The 20,066-nt window shown below is 44.5% G+C and overlaps 1 protein-coding gene across 2 annotated transcripts in view; it reads left to right on the forward strand.

The window, feature by feature from the left end:
* The window catches only part of LOC126191151 (mitochondrial potassium channel ATP-binding subunit), a 138,667-nt gene that overhangs the window by 13,380 nt on the left and 105,221 nt on the right, over positions 1 to 20,066 (forward strand). The window contains exon 2 of one of the 2 annotated variants that reach the window (XM_049931912.1): positions 16,609 to 16,930. In XM_049931912.1, coding sequence (XP_049787869.1) covers positions 16,609 to 16,930 — 322 coding nt within the window. Of the gene's footprint in view, positions 1 to 16,608; positions 16,960 to 20,066 lie in introns of those variants that run through there. The other variant, XM_049931914.1, reaches the window with a different exon arrangement.

Consider the following 20,066-nt stretch of genomic DNA (forward strand, 5'->3'; position numbering starts at 1 on the left):
GGACACTTTTTTCGTCTCTCGCGACATTCGATGACCGTCACTTTCCCAGCGTCGACGATGAGGTCACACACATTACCGACGTTATCCTTACAGCTGCGGAACGTTCAATACCACGCACCTCCGAATTGCCCCGGCGCCCCCCAGTTCCTTGGTGGAACGAGGCATGCCGTGACGCAATACGTGAGCGGCGACGTGCTCTTCGCATTTTCCGTCACCATCCTACTTTGGCCAACTGTATCCGCTATAAGCAGCTCCGTGCGCGATGCCGTCGCGTCATCCGCGATAGCAAGAAGGCAAGCTGGAAATTCTTTATTAGCTCATTTAACACCTTCACTCCCTCCTCGGAAGTTTGGAGTCGGCTTCGACGGTTCTCAGGCGCGCCTAGTTTCTCCCCGGTTTCTGGGCTCACTGTCGCGCATGATACCTTAGTGGACCCCGTCGCAATTTCTAACTCGTTGGGTCAGCACTTTGCTGAGATTTCGAGCTCTTCAAATTACCCGCCAGCGTTTCTCCCGAAGAAACGTGCAGCGGAAGTGCGACCTCTTGCTTTCTCCTCCCAAAATCACGAAAGCTACAATACTGTTTTCTCCATGCGGGAACTCCAACATGCCCTCTCATCTTCTCGCTCCTCCGCCCCAGGACCGGATGGTATCCATGTCCAAATGTTGCTGCATTTACCAACCCCTAGTCTGCGTTACCTCCTTCGCCTTTATAATCGAATTTGGACCGACAGTACCTTTCCTAAACGGTGGCGGGAAGCTATTGTCGTTCCCGTTCCGAAACCTGGAAAGGACAAACATCTCCCCTCTAGCTATCGCCCCATTTCTCTCACGAGTAGTGTCTGTAAGGTTTTGGAGCGTATGGTGAATTACCGTTTAGCTTGGTGGCTGGAATCCCGCAGTCTTTTAACACCAGCCCAATGCGGATTTCGGAAGCATCGTTCTGCAGTTGACCATCTTGTTGCTCTCTCCACTTATATCATGAACAATTTTCTCCGGAAACGCCAAACGGTAGCAATATTTTTTGATCTGGAGAGAGCATACGATACCTGTTGGAGGACAGGCATCCTTCGCACACTGTTCTCTTGGGGCTTTCGAGGCCGGCTGCCCCTTTTTCTTCGCGAATTTATGGCAGAGCGAACTTTTAGGGTGCGGGTGAACACTACTCTCTCCCGTACTTTCTCCCAAGAAAACGGGGTACCCCAGGGATCCGTGCTGAGTGTTGTACTGTTTGCCATCGCCATAAATCCAATTATGGATTGTCTCCTTCCTGATGTCTCGGGCTCCCTCTTTGTGGACGATTTTGCGATCTACTACAGCTCTCAACGGACCAGCCTTCTTGAACGACGTCTTCAAGGATGTCTTGATCGCCTCCACTCGTGGAGCATCGCAACCGGCTTCCGTTTCTCACCCAGTAAGACCGTTTGTGTTAATTTTTGGCGACGGAAGGAGTTTCTTCCGCCCTCCTTACATCTAGGTCCTGTCAACCTTCCGTTTTCAGACGTCGCTAAATTCTTGGGTCTTATGTTTGACAGAAAACTGTGCTGGTCCTCCCACGTTTCCTATCTTTCGGCTCGCTGTCTGCGATCGCTTAACACCCTCCGTGTCCTGAATGGTACCTCCTGGGGAGCGGACCGAGTGGTCCTTCTCCGCCTCTATCGCGCCTTAGTGCGCTCAAAATTGGATTACGGAAGCATAGTCTACTCCTCTGCTCGGCCGTCTATTCTTCGGCGTCTCGACTCTATCCACCACCGCGGATTACGTTTAGTGTCTGGAGCTTTTTACACTAGCCCTGTGGAAAGCCTTTATGCTGAGACTGCTGAACCTCCGCTGTCCAATCGGCGAGCAGTCCTCCTGAGTCGTTATGCTAGCCATCTGTCTTCCATGCCTGCTAATCCAGCCCATGACATTTTTTTCGACGCCTCCTTTGATGTAGGGTATGCAGGCCGCTCCTCCTCCCTACTACCCCCGGGAGTCCGCTTCCGTCAATTGCTCCATTCTCTTTCCTTCCGCTTTCCGAAAACCTTCTTGACAACTTGGGGTACAGCACCGCCTTGGCTCTGTCCCCGGATCTGCCTGCTCCGTGACCTTTGTCAATTTCCCAAGGATGGTACCCCTACACTTGTTTATCGTCGGGCATTTGCTGCTCTATGTGCACAAATGACGGACGCCACGTTTATTTACACCGACGGCTCGAAAACATCATTAGGTGTAGGGAGTGCCTATATTGTTGGCGACACCCCAAATCGCTTTCGACTTCCCGACCAGTGTTCGGTTTATACTGCGGAGCTTTACGCTGTTCTCCAGGCTGTCCACTACATCCGCCGCCATCAGCGGATACAGTACGTTATCTGCTCCGATTCTCTCAGCTCTCTCCTCAGTCTCCAAGCTCTTTACCCTGTGCACCCTCTGGTCCACCAGATTCAGGACTGTCTGCGCTTGCTCCACCGGGGGGGCGTCTCGGTGGCGTTCCTCTGGCTCCCGGGACACGCTGGTATCTGTGGGAATGAGGCGGCCGATATGGCGGCCAAGGCTGCAGTCTCTCTTCCTCGGCCAGCTATTCAGTCGCTTCCCTTCACCGATCTACGGAGCGGTTTATGTCGCCAAGTTGCTCATTTATGGCATGCGCATTGGTCAACACTTCCCCGTAATAAATTGCGGGAAGTGAAAGCCCTTCCTTGCGCTTGGACCTCTTCCTCCCGAACGTGTCGTCGGGAGGAGGTAATTTTAGCTAGACTCCGGATAGGGCACTGTCTTTTTAGCCATAGACATCTTTTAAGCGGTGATCCTCCTCCACTCTGTCCCCATTGCTCTCAGCCGTGGACGGTCAGACACCTTTTAATTGAATGCCCCTATTTTAATCCGTTACGCTCCCGTCTACAGCTATCGCCTGATCTATCGTCGATTTTAGCAGATGACACGTTCTCAGCCGACCGCGTTCTGCAGTTTATTAGTGACAGTGAAATGACGTCAGTCATTTGAAGTTTTTTTTTTTTTTTTTTTTTTTTGGGGGGGGACAATCACCCCCTGTCTGTAGTGGATTTTTAAGCATTCTTTCTACTTTTAGTTTCTCCAATTTTATGAGTTTGTTCCCATTGCTGCTGGTTTTCAATTTCGGTTTTTTACTGTCTTAAGTCACGGGCTGGGCGCTAATGACCATAGAAGTTTTGCGCCCTAAAACCACAACAAAAAAAAAAAAAAAAAAAACTTCCTGCACCAAACTTTCATTAACGACTGAAGGATGCCCACTCCATTATTCATCATGCAGATTTGTGTGGTCATCTTTAAATGCTCTCACCTACTTTCTTACCATTCCATTACTCATAATGTTTTCTCCGTAAACTGCACAGATCTCACAATGAATATTGATCACTTTTAGGCCTTTAGCATTAAGAAATCTTATAACAGCCCGTACTTCACAGTCAGCGGGACTCAGGATTATCGGAGACATCTTAAACACTCAGTACACAACATAAACAGGAAGAATCAGACTGTAATGGCATCAGTGCGTAGATTAAGGTACAGGCTTTCATTAAAAATAAAATTATTGAGATATCTTAGCACATCTTTTTTTAATTTCAAAACGTTACTTACTTAAAAAACACATCTTGTACATAGATTCTCCACAAGCCACTGTATAGTGCGTGGCGGAGTGTACCCTGTACCACTACAAATAATTTCATTTTCTGTCCCACTCACAAATAGAGCAAGGGAAAGTGCCTTCATATGAGCTCTAATGTCTTGTAGCCTATCTTATCTTTGTGGTCCTTACGTGCAGTAGATGTTGGTGGCAGTAGAATCATTTGGCAGTGAGCTACAGATGCCAATTCTCTAAACTTTCTCAATAGTTTTTCTCAAAAAGAATGTCATCTGCCCTCAAGGGGTTCCCATTTGTGTTCTCGAAGCATCTCCATAATGCGTACATATTGTTCAAACCTACAGGTAACAAATCTAGCAGTCAGCCTCTTAATTGTTTCGATATACTCGTTCAAACCGACCTAGTGTGGATTCCAAACCCTCAAACAGTATTCAAGAATAAGTCAAACCAGTGCCCTATACGCTGTCTCCTTTACAGATGAACCATACTTTTCTAAAACTTTCCCAACAAACTAAGGTCAAACATTTGCTTTCCCTACCACAGTTCTCGCATGCTCATTGCATTTCATATTGGTTTGCTACATTGTGCCCAGATATGTCAAGCAGTACACCACTAACGCAGCATCCGAATATTACATGTTTGTTTTTCCAACTCAGCTGCATAACTTACATTTTTCCACATTGAGAGCCACCTGCTCAGCTGCTTGTGTTCTGTATCAGTGACCTTGCTGACAACATTCATACCACCTGAGATTTTTCGCAGATGATGTCGCTATCTGTAATGCAATACTCTCTCAAGAAACTGCAGAAATATTCAGTAAGATGTTGATAAAATTTCAAAGTTGTGTAAGGATTGGCGACTACTTTAAAGTTTCATAAATGTAAAATTGTGCACTCCACAAAACTAAAGAAAAAAAAATAAATATTGTTAGCAATATTACTAAACTACAGTTGGTCATCTCAACAATTGCCGGTGTGTTACAATTTTTGGAGGTATTTTTGTAGATAAGAGAGACTTTGATGAGTAACTTTGGTTCAAAGATGTAATATTTGGGAAATTTAATCAGTCTGCAAAGGAGATGGCTTACTAAACTCTTGTATGATCCATTCTCAAATATTACTCAAGTGTTTGGGGCCTGTACCAAACAAGACAAATAGGGGATATGCATTGTATACAAAGAAGAGCAGCATGAATAGTCACAGGGTTGTTTCACCCATTTGAGAGTGACAGGGATGACCAAAAACCTGAACCTGGTGGACACTTACAGATATATGCAAACTATCCTGAGAAAGCATACTTACAAAGTTGCAAGAACTAGCTGTAAGTGATGAATCTTGTAATGTACTACAGTACCCTACATAATGAACCCTGTAGTGACCTATGTGATTAGACTAATTACAGCACCCACAGATCGATTTAAGTACCCATTCTACCCATTCAGTTGGAACACTAAGAAATCATAGAATGTGGTAGAATAGCAAGTACCTTTGCAGGTGCTTCACAGTGATTTGCAGAGTATGTACGTAGGTGCAGAAGAGAGGCAGCAGCCTTAACAGTAGATGCAGTGACAACAGTCCAGATGTTTGACTGAAGTGGCATTGTAAAATTAACCAACATGAAATTGTTATGTTGGTGCTGCAGTTACTGAAAAAAAAAAAGGAGCAACATATTTCCCAAGGACTTTAACTCTTCTCAGTGGTTTAATGAGGTGGAATCCAACTGGATAAACACTTCAGTTGGAAATTACTCCCTCATTCCTATATTTGGGTTTGGATACTTGCATTGGTAAGAAAGCGGATTTCACATTCTAAGATGTTGGAGATTGAAATATTGGTTCCTTTATACTTATAGGTATGTTATAGAACTTAAGGGAAATGCAGGTTACATATTGTGGGAACTGGTGAACACCAGGTGAGTACAGCAGGAGGGGGCAGAGTAGATGCACATGGAAAACAGGAAGGAGGTGATGGACAGAGAGAGAGGGAAGGAGGAGGAGATGGACAAAGAATGGGGTTGGGAGAGATGGAGAGAGACAGGTGAGAGGCGGAGATTAAAATGTATATCCAACTCCCATACACATTAGAAATATGTGCTTGTTTCATTTCTTTCTTTTCGATTTAAGCGACGGGCACAGCAAAGTGGGGTCAGGTACAGGTAGGTGTTTATAAAATTGGCTGAGCACACAAATGGACACAGAAAAGTTTTCTGTCATGGGGACACACAGTGCCCAGTTGCTGAGCATGCTCTGCAGCATGGCTCAAATGGACGGAATGCCTCCTAGACCATATGGGTACTTGAATCCTCCCACCTGGTGTTAGCTTCTCTGAACTGTGGAGATGGCATTTGGTCTTCTACGTATCCTCACATCTCGCAACTCTCATACTCTCATGGACTTGAACTCTATTTTCTTCTATTTGTTTTTATTGTACTTACCTGTCTCCTTTTGTGATTTGCTCCAAGTTCTTGATCATTTTACTTATCATTTATCTCTTCTTAATGTATATTTATGCTGCTCGCCATTAAAATTACAGTACCTTGAACGTGGCATGTGACAATAGTGAAATTTGCTTGAAGTGTGCTATGTGCTTGGATATGGAAGTTGTTAGCATTCCAGTGTGCCTGTACAAAGTAGGTAGCAGTAATGCCATCTGCACATTGTATAAAGGGTGACCCAAAAGTCAATTAACATTTGACAGTGCACTAATTCACAGAATAATATAGGTAGAAAGATAAAACTTGACACACATGCTTGAAATGATGTGAGGTTTTACTGAAACCAAAGTAGAGTGCAAAAAGTGGCCAACAATTGATACTGGACAGGAACACGTCAGTGATGCCACACGAGAATTGTGCATGAAATGTTTAGCACATCGTTAGGTGGGGATAACATGCTGAGCCACCACTTACGTCACGCTTGACCTCACACATCCCCAGACCTCAATGTGTGTGGTTATTGGTTGTTTTCATTACCTGAAGTCGGAAGTCTCCGGCAATTGCGTGACCTCATTAGGAATGCTAAAAGACTACATCCAACGGCAATTTCTCACCATACCTGCCAATATGCTGTATGGTGCTGCTCTCAACATTGTCCCTTGACTATGGGTATTGTTGATAGATGACGACCAACACAATGCGAATTTGTTATAAGTTACCTTGTCTTTTCTACAAATCAATTGTTATCCTAATTATTGCTTTTGTGTTATATGAAGCACAATTTGTTGGTTGTTTCATGCACTTATTTGGTTTCAGTAAAACCTCTTGCCATTTCGAGCATATGTGTCAATTTTTACCTTTTCACTTGCATCATTCTGCAAACCAGAAAAAAAAGCACATGTCACACCTCTCTAGAAGGATGGTGGTAGAAGTGATCCACAAACCTACCATCCAATATCCTAGACACGGTTGTGTTGTAGAATCTTAGAACATATTCTGAGCTCAAACATAGTGAGGTATCTTGAACAGAACAACCTTCTCAATGCCAACCAACATGGATTCCAAAAGCATCGATCATATGAAACCCAACTTTAGCACTTTGCTCATGTGACATACTGGAAGCTGTGGATTTACAGCAGTCTGGTAGATGCAGTATTTATTGATTTTCAAGTGTGCTCCAGGGGAGTTTGTTGAGACTCTTGCTGTTCATGTTGTATATTAATGACCTTTCAGACGATATTAATAACAACCTCAGAATGTAGTTATCTACAATGAAGTATTATCTGAAAGAAGCTGCATAAATATTCAATCTTGATAAGATTTCAAAGTGGTGAAAATATTGGCAGCTTGCTTTAAATGCTCAGAAATGTGAAATTGTGGACCTCACAAAATAAAAAAAAAATGAAAAAATAGTATTATATGACTATAATATCAGTGAATCACTGTTGGAATTGGCCAACTCCTACAACTACCTGGGTGGAACACTGTAGGGATATGACATGGAATGATCACATAGGCTCATTCATTGGTAAAGCAGGTAGTGGCCTCCAGTTTATTGGTAGAATACTGGGGAAGTGCAATCAGTCTACAAAGGAGATTTCTTAAAAATCACTTGTGCTATCCATCCGAGAATATTGCTCAAGTGTGTGGGACCCCTTCCAAACAGGACTTACAGAGGATATTGAACTTATTCAGAGATGAGCAGCGTGAATGGTCACAGGTTTGTTTAATCTGTGGGAGAATATCACAGAGATACTGAAGAACTGAACTGGGAGACCCTTGAAGATAGATGTAAACTATCCCAAGAAAGTCTATTAACAAAGTTTCAAGAGCTGGCTTTAAATGATTACTCTAGGAATATACTATAATCCCCTATGTATCACTCACATAGGGATCATGAGGATAAGATTAGAACAGTTACAGCACACACAGAGGCAGTCAATCATTCTTCTCATATGTGAATGGACTGGGAAGAAACCCCAGTAACTGGTAAAATGGGTTGCACCCTGTGCATGCTCCTCATGGTGATTTGCAGAGTATGAATGTACGTGGAGAACTATTTAATTTTCAAATGTTAATGAACTTTTGGGTCACACTGTGTAAAGCAATCTTACAAACCTGGTTTCTCAGTCAGCTATTGTATTTGAATGTTGGTCTTTTATGAGAAGTCTATTTTATGCCTCATGTAAAGAGGGACATCCCCCAGTATGTGGTGGAATTTAACAGTGGCAGGATTGTGGCCCATGATGACAGCATTTTATTGCAGTATTGCTCATAGGGTTTTTCAGGATCATAAGACTGCCATGTGAAAATAGAATGAATGAAGTCAGAAGGATCACACTTAATGCTATGTGGGATCTCAGCAGCCTCACGTGACTAGTGGCTGAGGGGAGACATTGTTCATTCATTGTGCAGGTGTGTACAGCTATATCATGTACCTCGAGTGTTGTTCTCATTTGCAGTAAGAACAGTATACACACAGTAGCATCTGCATTATTACAGACTGTCAGCATAGCAACCATTGTTTTGACTTCTCTTGGCACAGAAACAGAGGGGGTGTGCTGAGAATGGTGCACCCAGTAACAGCAGAGGCAAAGTAGTGGCACAGAGTAATGTTATCAGTCAATACCCAGTTCTGTGTCACAGTGGACATATCCTTATCAGAAGGATGCAAGGAGAGTGAATATTGCCAAATAGCATTCCTCATTATCACACATATCCAGCACCAGGTGTAATGATATGGGATGCCGATTGGGTACATGACACAACCGCCTCTGGTTTGGATAGCCAGTAATTTGGACAGCAGTTGTTATGTTTGACTTCCAAGGCCAGAGGCTGTGCCTTAGTCCCTGTGATGTTATATTTCAATGAGATAATGTGAGGCCATGTGTTGCCTGTGCTGTCCTGACATACTTAGATACAGAGGTTGCTAGACTGTTGCACAGGTCAAAACATTCTCCAGATTTTGCACCCACTGAAACATCTATCACATGTCGCTGAGAAAAACGTGTGCCACAACTCGCCAGCCACTGTTTGATGAAATGTGGCATCAAGTTTAAGCAGCCTGGAATGACATCCCCGTATCTGCTACCCAAGTTAGTTTGACCCATTGCCTAGCCAGGTTAGTGATATTTTTCCTGGCAGAGTTGACAGTTCTGTGTACTAGATTTCAGACTCTGTGTAGTACCAGATCACCTGCAAATTCAATCCTGCATTCTTCCCACTGCAATTTATATGCAAAATTTCATTATTTGTTGTTCTTCCTATTTTAACCCTTTCATGGTTAAAATTTGTTTTGCATGTATTTGAAAAATAAAAGATCATAAACTATCTTCGTGTCTGATAAATGTTTCAGTTCCACTATCAAAAAAATTTTAAGGTGATCAATCTTGAAAGTCAGCGAAGTGGGACACATATGTCCTACAAACCTTACTAGATCCATGTTTTCATGTGAACCAAAGATTTTCAGAGTTATAGTTGTAATTTTAGAATGATTGTATCAGGATGGCAAATATGGAAAGAAGTGTAACAAATTAGTACCAAAACAAATTTATTCTTCTGACAGTAAAAAACATGAGTTTTCAACAGAACATTTGAAGATGGATGTGACATACCACAAACCAGTATTTTCTACATTGTTCCAAGTTTTCTGGTGCATGTATGTTCCACTACATACAAACTATGTACAAACCAGCAGAATGACAGATGTGTAGTGATGTTTCAGAACAGTGTTTATTATGTATAAGTAAACACTATTAGTCACTTCAGACATTCATGGGAATGGTGAAGATGGTGACTTGATCTGATTTCCATGAAGCAAACACTCACAGCCTTCTATATATCCCTCCCATGGTGCTTAGTATATTTCTCCAAGTTTCAGAAGCACCTAGCTACATGGTAGCAGTAAACAGATATGAAAGACGCCCCCCAGGGGGTCCACAACTCTTTTGTGGATATGTGCGTAGCGAGCACGGGACCCCGAGCTAATGTGGCCTTCCTTCCTTTCCGGGCTGCATACCTTCCCTTTCCGCATCCTTCCCCATCCCCCATCTTCGCCCCTCCTCCCCTCACCTCTGGCTCTTTCCTTCCCTTTCTCACCATCTGGGAGTATGGTTTGTGCCTACGTCCGGAGACGGACGCTCGAAAATGTAACGCATTCTTCACCTTCTTTGCTTGTATGTCTTCTTCCTTCCTTTGTCCTTCTCTTTTCCTTACCTCTTCTCTTTACCCTTTTCTCCGCTGTGGCGTTTGAGACCTCTCTTCTTTCCTTTCCCTTTCTCTTTCTTCCTCCCTGTGTGTGTCTGAAGGCCGACCCACGCATTTTTGTGCGTAGCCGGTGACGGGGTAACGCGTAATTCCCCGCCCCGGGTAGACAGGTAGGACACGTACGTACCCCCTGGTAATGGCCAGGCCCAGGGAGGGGTGATTACCCGAACTGATACCTTCCGAAAGTGCCAATTGGTCCCTCCGTCCGTTTGTCGGGAGGTGTGACCTGAGGTGTGAACAATCACCTAAGGCGGGAGTGTCCTCAGAGAGGGCCCCCACAAGGGAGGAGCGCGCCATCGGAGACACCGGTAATCATGGGGGATTCTTCCGCAATGGTTTCCTCATCTTCCACTATGTCTGCTCACAAGCGTAAGTGTACTGAGTCTCAACCACAGACGGTTCTTCCATCGTTGCCACAGTTCCTTGTTGTTTCTCGGTCTGACGAAGGTCACTCCTTCTCCACGGTCAACCCTTTCATTATTCAGAAAGGTGTCAACGCAATTGCAGGTCCTGTAAAGTCTTCTTCCAGATTACAGAATGGCACCTTGTTGTTAGAAACAGTCAGTGCCCTCCAGGCACAATAATTGCTGCGTACTTCACTGCTCCACACCTTCCCTGTCCGGGTTGAAGCGCACCGCACTTTAAATTCCTCGCGTGGAGTCGTTTATACACGCTCCCTCGATGGATTGTCTGACGAAGAAATTCAGCACTGCCTGTCTGACCAGGGCGTAACGGCTGTTCATAGAGTTATGAAAAGGGTTGACACGAACATCATTCCAACCCGTACTGTCTTCTTGACATTTGACAAAGTTCAACTTCCATCGAAAATCAAAGCAGGCTATGAGATAATTTCCGTTTGCCCTTACGTCCCAAACCCTATGCGTTGCTATCGGTGTTAGTGGTTCAATCACACCAGCCAGTCCTGTTCCAATCCGGCCAAATGTGTTACGTGTGGCAAGGATGCCCATGAGGGTGCTTGTCCACCTCCATCCCCTCGCTGCATCAACTGTATGGGTGACCATGCTGCTTCCTCTCGAGATTGCCCCGTTTTTAAGGACGAAAAGCTCATCCAGGAAATCAGAGTGTAGGAAAAGGTGTCAACCTTTGCTGCTCGAAAATTATTCACCAGTCGACAGCCCACCGTGCCTCAGACAGGAAAATACAGCACTGTCCTTGCTTCTCCCCGGCCAGCAAAGGAGGCGGCCATGCAGACTTGCGACCTCACCTTTAGTGCCACGGTCGTCAGATCGGCCAGCGCAAAGATCGCCCGTTCAACCTCACCACTTTCGCCTGCCCACTCTATGGCTCACCCTTCATCGGGTTCTGCTAAATCTCGAGCCCAAAAGTCAGACACCAAGACTTCGAAAAAAGAGCATACTCGTGAAGATTTTTTACGTACCCCAACTTCACAACCATTGGTTCCTCCTTCATCTGAACATCATAATACCAAGAAGGCTACAAAGAAACCCAGTTCATCTCCTTCTCCGCCAAGGCGTGTCCCATCTACAGCACCACCTGGCAGAAATCGCCCTCGGCCGTCTTCTGTGTCACCGAGGCGCACTGCTGCGGCCGATCAACCGGCCGATCGCTGGTGGCAGGAGCTGCTCCTGAACAACCTATGGATCAGGATCTTCTGCCTTCGGCTGAATGCCATTCCATGCTGTCGGTCGCAAGCTCTGAGCAGTCGTTGAGTTGACAGCAACCTTGGTCACATTCCTCCATTTTCTGTTCACCCTATGTCCATTATCCACTGGAATATCCGCGGCATTCGAGCCAATCTGGATGAATTGTCGATCCTCTTACGATCCTACTTGCTGGTCATCTTCTGTCTTCAGGAAACAAAGCTGCGTCCCCATGACCGCTTTGTTCTCCCTCATTTTCAGTCTGTCCGATATGATCTCCCCTCTGTTGAAGGCACTCCAGCCCATGGAGGACTCATGATTCTTCTCCATGATACTCTCCATTATCACCCAATTCACTTAAACACTTCCTTCCAAGCTGTCGCCGTCCGTCTTTCCCTTTCTGGATACATGTTCTCTCTTTGTACTGTATACATTCCATCGTCCACACCAATGGCACGAGCTGATCTCCTTCATCTTCTTGGTCAGCTTCCACCCCCCTATTTGCTGGTTTGGGACTTCAGTGCCCACCACCCGCTTTGGGGATCTCCACATCCTTGTCCGCGTGGCTCACTATTGCTAGGCGTCTTCCATCAAGTAGATCTAGTTTGCCTCAACACTGGGGTCCCTACATTTTTGTCTGCCTCCACGACAAATTTATCTCATTTGGACCTTGCGGTCGGTACTGTTCCGCTAGCTCGGCGCTTTGAATGGTTCGCCCTTGATGACACACACTCGAGTGACCACTTTCCATGTGTCCTTAGACTGCAGCCTCAACTGCCATGTATGCGCCCGTGACGCTGGAAGTTTGCCCAAGCCGATTGGACACTTTTTTCGTCTCTAGCGACATTCGATGACCGTCACTTTCCCAGGTCGATGATGAGGTCACACACATTACCGACGTTATTATTATAGCTGCGGAACGTTCAATACCACGCACCTCCGAATTGCCCCGGCGCCCCCCATTTCCTTGGTGGAACGAGGCATGCCTTGACGCAATACGTGAGCGGCGACGTGCACTTCGCGTTTTCCGCCACCATCCTACTTTGGCCAACTGTATCCGCTATAAGCAGTTCCGTGCGCGATGCTGTCGTGTCATCCGCGATAACAAGAAGGCAAGCTGGAAATTCTTTATTAGCTCATTTAACACCTTCACTCCCTCCTCGGAAGTTTGGAGTCGGCTTCGACGGTTCTCAGGCGTGCCTAGTTTCTCCCCAGTCTCTGGGCTCACTGTCGCGCATGATACATTAGTGGACCCCGTCGCAATTTCTAACTCATTGGGTCAGCACTTTGCTGAGATTTCGACCTCTTCCAATTACCCGCCAGCGTTTCTCCCGAAGAAACGTGCAGCGGAAGTGCGACCTCTTGCTTTTTCCTCTCGAAATCGCGAAAGCTACAATACTGTTTTCTCCATGCGGGAACTCCAACATGCACTCTCTTCTTCTCGCTCCTCCGCCCCAGGACCGGATGGTATCCACGTCCAAATGTTGCTGCATTTATCAACCCATAGTCTGCGTTACCTCCTTCGCCTTTATAATCGAATTTGGACTGACAGTACTTTTCCCAGACGATGGTGGGAAGCTATCGTCATTCCTATTCCGAAACCTGGAAAGGACAAACATCTCCCCTCTAGCTATCGCCCCATTTCTCTCACGAGTAGTGTCTGTAAGGTTTTGGAGCGTATGGTGAATTACCGTTTAGCTTGGTGGCTGGAATCCCGCAGTCTTTTAACACCTGCCCAATGCGGATTCCGAAAGCATCGTTCTGCAGTTGACCATCTTGTTGCTCTCTCCACTTATATCATGAACAATTTTCTCCGGAAACGCCAAACAGTAGCAATATTTTTTGATCTGGAGAGAGCATACGATACCTGTTGGAGGACAGGCATCCTCCGCACACTGTTCTCTTGGGGCTTTCGAGGCCGGCTGCCCCTTTTTCTTCGCGAATTTATGGCAGAGCGCACATTTAGGGTGCGGGTGAACACTACTCTCTCCCGTACCTTCTCCCAAGAAAACGGGGTACCCCAGAGCTCCGTGCTGAGTGTTGTACTGTTTGCCATTGCCATAAATCCAGTTATGGATTGTCTCCTTCCTGATGTCTCGGGCTCCCTCTTTGTGGACGATTTTGCGATCTACTACAGCTCTCAACGGACCAGCCTTCTTGAACGACGTCTTCAAGGATGTCTCGATCGCCTACACTCTTGGAGCATCGAAACCGGCTTCTGTTTTTCTCCCAGTAAGACCGTTTGTGTTAATTTTTGGCGACGTAAGGAGTTTCTTCCACCCTCCTTACATATGGACCTGTGAACAATCCGTTTTCAGACGCCGCTAAATTCTTGGGTCTTATGTTTGACAGAAAACTATGCTGGTCCTCCCACATTTCGTATCTTTCGGCTCGCTGTCTGCGATCCCTCAACACCCTCCGTGTCCTGAATGGTACCTCCTGGGGAGTGGACCGAGTGGTCCTTCTCCGCCTCTATCGCGCCTTAGTGCGCTCGAAATTGGACTATGGAAGCATAGTCTACTCCTCTGCTCGGCCGTCTATTCTTCGGCATCTCGACTCTATCCACCACCATGGATTACGTTTAGTGTCTGGAGCTTTTTACACCAGCCCTGTGGAAAGCCTTTATGCTGAGACTGCTGAACCTCCGCTGTCCAATCGGCGAGCAGTCCTTCTGAGTCATTATGCTAGCCATCTGTCTTCCATGCCTGCTAATCCAGCCCATGACATTTTTTTCGACGCCTCCTTTGATGTAGGGTATGCAGGCCGCCCCTCCTCCCTACTACCACCGGGAGTCCGCTTCCGTCAACTGCTCCATTCTCTTTCCTTCCGCTTTCCTAAAACCTTCTTGACAACTTGGGGTACAGCACCGCCTTGGCTCCGTCCCCGGATCTGCCTGCTCCGTGAGCTTTGTCGATTTCCCAAGTATGGTACCCCTTCACTTGTTTATCGTCAGGCATTTGCTGCTCTATGTGCACAAATGAAGGAAGCCACATTTATTTACACCGATGGCTCGAAAACATCGTTAGGTGTAGGGAGTGCCTATGTTGTTGGCGACACCCCAAATCACTTTCGGCTTCCCGACCAGTGTTCAGTGTATACTGCGGAGCTTTACGCTGTTCTCCAGGCTGTCCACTACATCCGCCGCCATCAGCGGATACAGTACGTTATCTGCTCAGATTCTCTCAGCTCTCTCCTCAGTCTCCAAGCTCTTTACCCTGTGCACCCTCTGGTCCACCGGATTCAGGACTGTCTGCGCTTGCTCCACCTGGGGGGCGTCTCGGTGGCGTTCCTCTGGCTCCCGGGACACGTTGGTATCTGTGGAAATGATTCGGCCGATATTGCGCCCAAGGCTGCAGTCTCTCTTCTCCGGCCAGCTATTCAATCGATTCCCGTCGCCGCTCTGCGGAGCGTTTTATGTCGTCGTGTTACTGTTTTATGGCACGCACATTGGTCGACACTTCCCAATAATAAATTGCGGGACGTGAAAGCTCTTCCTTGTGCTTGGACCTCTTCCTCCGGAACGTGTCGTCGGGAGGAGGTAATTTTAACTAAACTCCGGATAGGGCACTGTCTTTTTAACCATCGACATCTTTTAAGCGGCGATCCTCCCTCACTCTGTCCCCACTGCTCTCAGCTGTGGACGGTAAGACACTTTTTAAGTGAGTGCCCCTATTTTAATCCGTTACGCTCCCGTCTACAGCTGTCGCCTGATATATCGTCGATTTTAGTAGATGACACGCGCTCAGCCGATCGCGTCCTCGAATTTATTAGTGCCAGTGAAATGCGGTCAGTCATTTGAAGCTTTTTTTGGGGACAACCAGCCCCTTCCTGTAGAGGATTTTTAAGCCTTCGTTGTGCTTTTAGTTTCTCCAATTTTATGACTTTCGTTCCCATTGCTGCTGATTTCCATTTTCGGTTTTTTACTGTTTCCTAAGTCACGGATCGGGCGCTAATGACCATAGCAGTTTTGCGCCCTAAAACCACAAAAAAAAAAAAAAAAAAAGAAAAAGAAGAAGAAGAAGAAGAAGAAGAAGAAGAAGAAGCCCCACAAAAGGGTTGACTGAAGCTGGCACAGTGCTCACAAGTGTACTTTAATTGACGTCTTACTCTCTGATGCCTTTCCCTTTATCTCTTCTCCCCTTGTCATTGCAACATCCTGAATCTTGAGGTCAGAGATACCTGCACCTTCCCCTAATCTGTCCCTCTTTACACCCTTTGAAAAAAAATAAAAAGGAAAAAAAACAACTATTCCAAAAGCTGGAATAGTGTGTGTGTGTGTGTGTGTGTGTGTGTGTGTGTGTGTGTGTGTGTAATTTAATTTTAGTTAAATCTGTTTATTGGCTTGTCTTTCACACCAACACAAACTACTGTTTCCCACCTTCTGCTTCACTATGTGTGACCTTTTTATAATCAGGCTGTTGTGTTTCCTTTTTCCTTCTACTGGTGGCACTTCCTTTGTATATTGAGCTACTGTTCCTGTACATGATCCTTGCTTATATTTATTATAAATTGTTGATAAGGGAAATACAGTTTTAAATTATGTGAATTGGAACTGGTTTATAAAACCACCTAATTTTTAGTTACTTGCACTAGTAACTCAAAATTATTAGGTTTTCTAAACCAGTTTCAAGTTAGAAATATTGCAGTGTTTACCCGGCATGTAATTGTAAGTCTGTTTTCTTTGCTTCAGGAACATCACCACTCCTAGATATGGTCTTCAGATGCAGAAATCACTTGTCAGGAAACCTGTTCTACAGAAGCAAGGGCATATTCAGCAGAAAGCATTTAGTCATCAATCAACCCCTAAAGTGTCACTGAAACTGAGCCTCGGTTTTATAACTGCTCTTGGAATAAGGCACTGGGCAGGCAATTTGAAAGTTCTGTGTCAAGCTAGCAATGAAGGCACCAGGCTTGTTGGAGTAGACAGCCAAATTCCTGAGCCCAGTTTCGACTGGAAGAAGTTCTTGGGGATGCTGTGGCCACACGTTTGGTACCTCTTGGCAGCTGTGGCGGTGTGTGTAACTCCTCATCATACCTAAAGGTTCATTCAGGATATTTCTCCCTAAATTTCAGCATACTGCATTGGCTCCAAAATTAATTACTTTTTTAGATTATACTTGTCAGTGTGTTGTTTGACCTTTTGGTAAATCTTAAGAGTTATTTATGTGGATTCTACCTTGATTTCACATTTTTATTGTACTTAATCACATAGTTTTAACATCTTTTGTTTTTGATTAATCACAATAAAAATGTGATATATACTACTACTACTACTACTACTACTACTACTACTACTACTACTAGTATTACTACTGCATATCAAACAAAACTGTAGGAGACATAAATTTCTGTTACATCACACTAGAATTAAACTTTCTGTAGGTAATATTTTTCAACAAAGATAAATGTTATGTTAGGTTGAGGAATGTCATCTTTACAAGGTAAAGCATTTTTAGTCTTATGGTATTCTCGGAGCTGCGTATGTACATGTGTGGCTTTGTGCTCCTCTTGTCCAGTGCAGAGTACTAGGTGTATGGGTTATTAGAAGTGGAAAATCTTGTTCCTCATTAAGAGACACATGCTGTTGGGAAGTGGAATACCTGACAGATTCATTTGATTGAATTTGACACAGAGATGGCAGCTTCTATCCATTGGTAATGAGGTGCATGTAATATTTGAAGCAAGTATTGTCTCGTAATTGTGGTTATCTTCAAGAGGTTAAGTTGTTGCTGTGACCTCCAGTCAAAGACTGATTTGATGCAGCTCTCACTCTAGTCTGTCCTATGCAAGCCTCTTCATCTCCAAATCTCCACTGCAACCTCCCATTTGAATCTACCTACTGTATTACTGCCTAAGTCTCCTCCTCCCCTCCGACCATGTTGCCATATTGACTATTCCTCACTGCCTTTGGGTATGTCCTGTCAGCCGGTCCCTTCTTTTCATAGGTGTTCACACTGCAACAAGTGGGATACAGTTCTCTCTCTCTCTCTCTCTCTCTCTCTCTCTCTCTCTCTCTCCCTCCCTCCCTCTCCCTCCAGAATTCTCATGCATTTGTAGAAGCAATTCCTTGTGATTCTGCTAAACATCTCATTTAGCCCTATAAAATTTAGCTCTTGTGGCATGACACACCTCAAAACTAACCAACTCATTTATATGAAAAATGGCAAAATTAGAGTCTTGCAGCCCATGCATAAATTTCTGGTGTCACATTTGCTTCTTTTAGTCAGATTCTGCCATAAGTTTATTTTCTTCCCAGTTTGATTCAGTAACACCTCATCCATTATTCAATCTGCCCATATAATCTGCAGCATTCTTCTGTAGCACCACATTCGAAAGGCTTCTGTTCTCTTCTTGTCTGAACTTTTTATCACCTAGATTTCACTTCTGTACAAGGCTACACTCCAGACATTTACCTTCATAATAGACTTCCTAACATTCAAACAGGTATTAGATGTTAATAAATTCCCCTTTTTCAGAAATGCTTTTCTTGCTATCGTCGGTTTGCATTTTTATCCTCTCTACTTTGGTCTTCAGTAGTTACTACGCTGCCTAAATAGCAAAACTCGTCTAATGCTTTCTGTGTCATTTCCTAATTTAATTCCATCAGTGTTACCTGATTTAATTTGACTACATCCCATTACCCTTTTTTTGTTCATCTTATAATCTCTTTTCAAGACACTATCCAGTCCATTCAACTGCTCTTCCAAGTCCTTTGCTTTCTCTGGAAGAATTACAATGTCATCAGTAACCCTCAATGCTTTTTTTTCTTCCTGAACTTTAATTCCCTTACAAATCTCTCCTTGGTTTCCTGTATTGTTTGCTCAAGGTACAAACTGCATAACTGAGGGACAAGGTACAACCCTGCCTCACCCTCTTCTCAACCACTGCTCTCTTTTACCTTCGACTCCTCTGACTGCAGTCTGTTTTCTGTACATGTTGTAAGCAGAGATATGCTCCCTGTGTTTTTTCCCTGCTACATTCAGCATTTCAAAGAGTGTAGGCCAGTTAAAAACTTAATAATGCTATAAACAAAGGTTTGCCTTGCTTCAACCGATCTTCTGAGCTATGACATAGGTTCAGGGCTAAATATCGCAGAATGCTCCAAATTTTTAGGTACGCATATTGATGAAAACTTGAACTGGAAGAAGTGTGTTACTGAGTTTCACTAACAGTTAAGTTCAGAACTTTTAACATTGTAGCGCATCAGCAAATAATTTAATGATTATAAAGAATCTGCCTCAATTGCAAATAGAAACCAGATGTCGACCTAGGTTTCAGCGTGGATAACCACACCTTCTTCAGAACGCACTAAAACTACAAACTGCCTAAAGAGGTATGGTCCAACATTAATACAGAACACCCAGTGTTGGACCATGCCTCTTTAGGCAGTTTGTAGTTTTAGTATGTTCCAGAGAAAGCATGGTTATCCGTGCTGAAACTTAGGTCAACATTCGGTTTCAGTTTGCAATCAAGGTGGATTCTTTATAATCATTAAATTAAGTTCAGCTTCTTTTGGTCTTCATATAATTGCTAGTCTTGGAAACAAACAAATCATCCTTTGGCATATTCAGCATATTTCCGCTCAGTAATTTTTTATGGAACAATTTTCTGAGCTAACTCATCACTTAGCAAGAAAGTATTGATTGGACAAAAGTGAGCAGTAAGAATGATGTGTGCTGTTCACTGGCAGTTGTCATGTAGACACCACTTCAAGGAGTTGGACATTTTAACTGCACCATCACAATACCTATCCACAAATAGTTCTGCTCTACCATATATGCATGTGCTTTCTTATTCTCCAACCACATCCACCAACCAGCAGCAAATGAGCACCCTCCCCTTCATTACCTACTGTATGCTGGAGTGCCACAGCATTATCATAACACCTACCAGGGCTTTTACTACCCTCTATTATACTCTGAAATGAAGACCATCTTGCCCAAATGAAATAATTCATCACAGTTTGAGAAAAATAGTGATACCCATATCTACAACATTAGAGGAAAAAATCACTTTCATCATCAATTATCAAAGCTGCCAATAGCTCAGAAGGGAGTTTAGTATGCAGCAACAAAATTTTTTGATCGTTTGCCCAATACCATAAAATGTCTGATAGGTAGCAAAGCAAGGCAGCAAATATAATCTAAA

Source organism: Schistocerca cancellata, chromosome 6, assembly GCF_023864275.1.
Source record: "Schistocerca cancellata isolate TAMUIC-IGC-003103 chromosome 6, iqSchCanc2.1, whole genome shotgun sequence".
In the NCBI taxonomy this organism is placed as follows: Eukaryota; Metazoa; Arthropoda; class Insecta; order Orthoptera; family Acrididae; genus Schistocerca; species Schistocerca cancellata.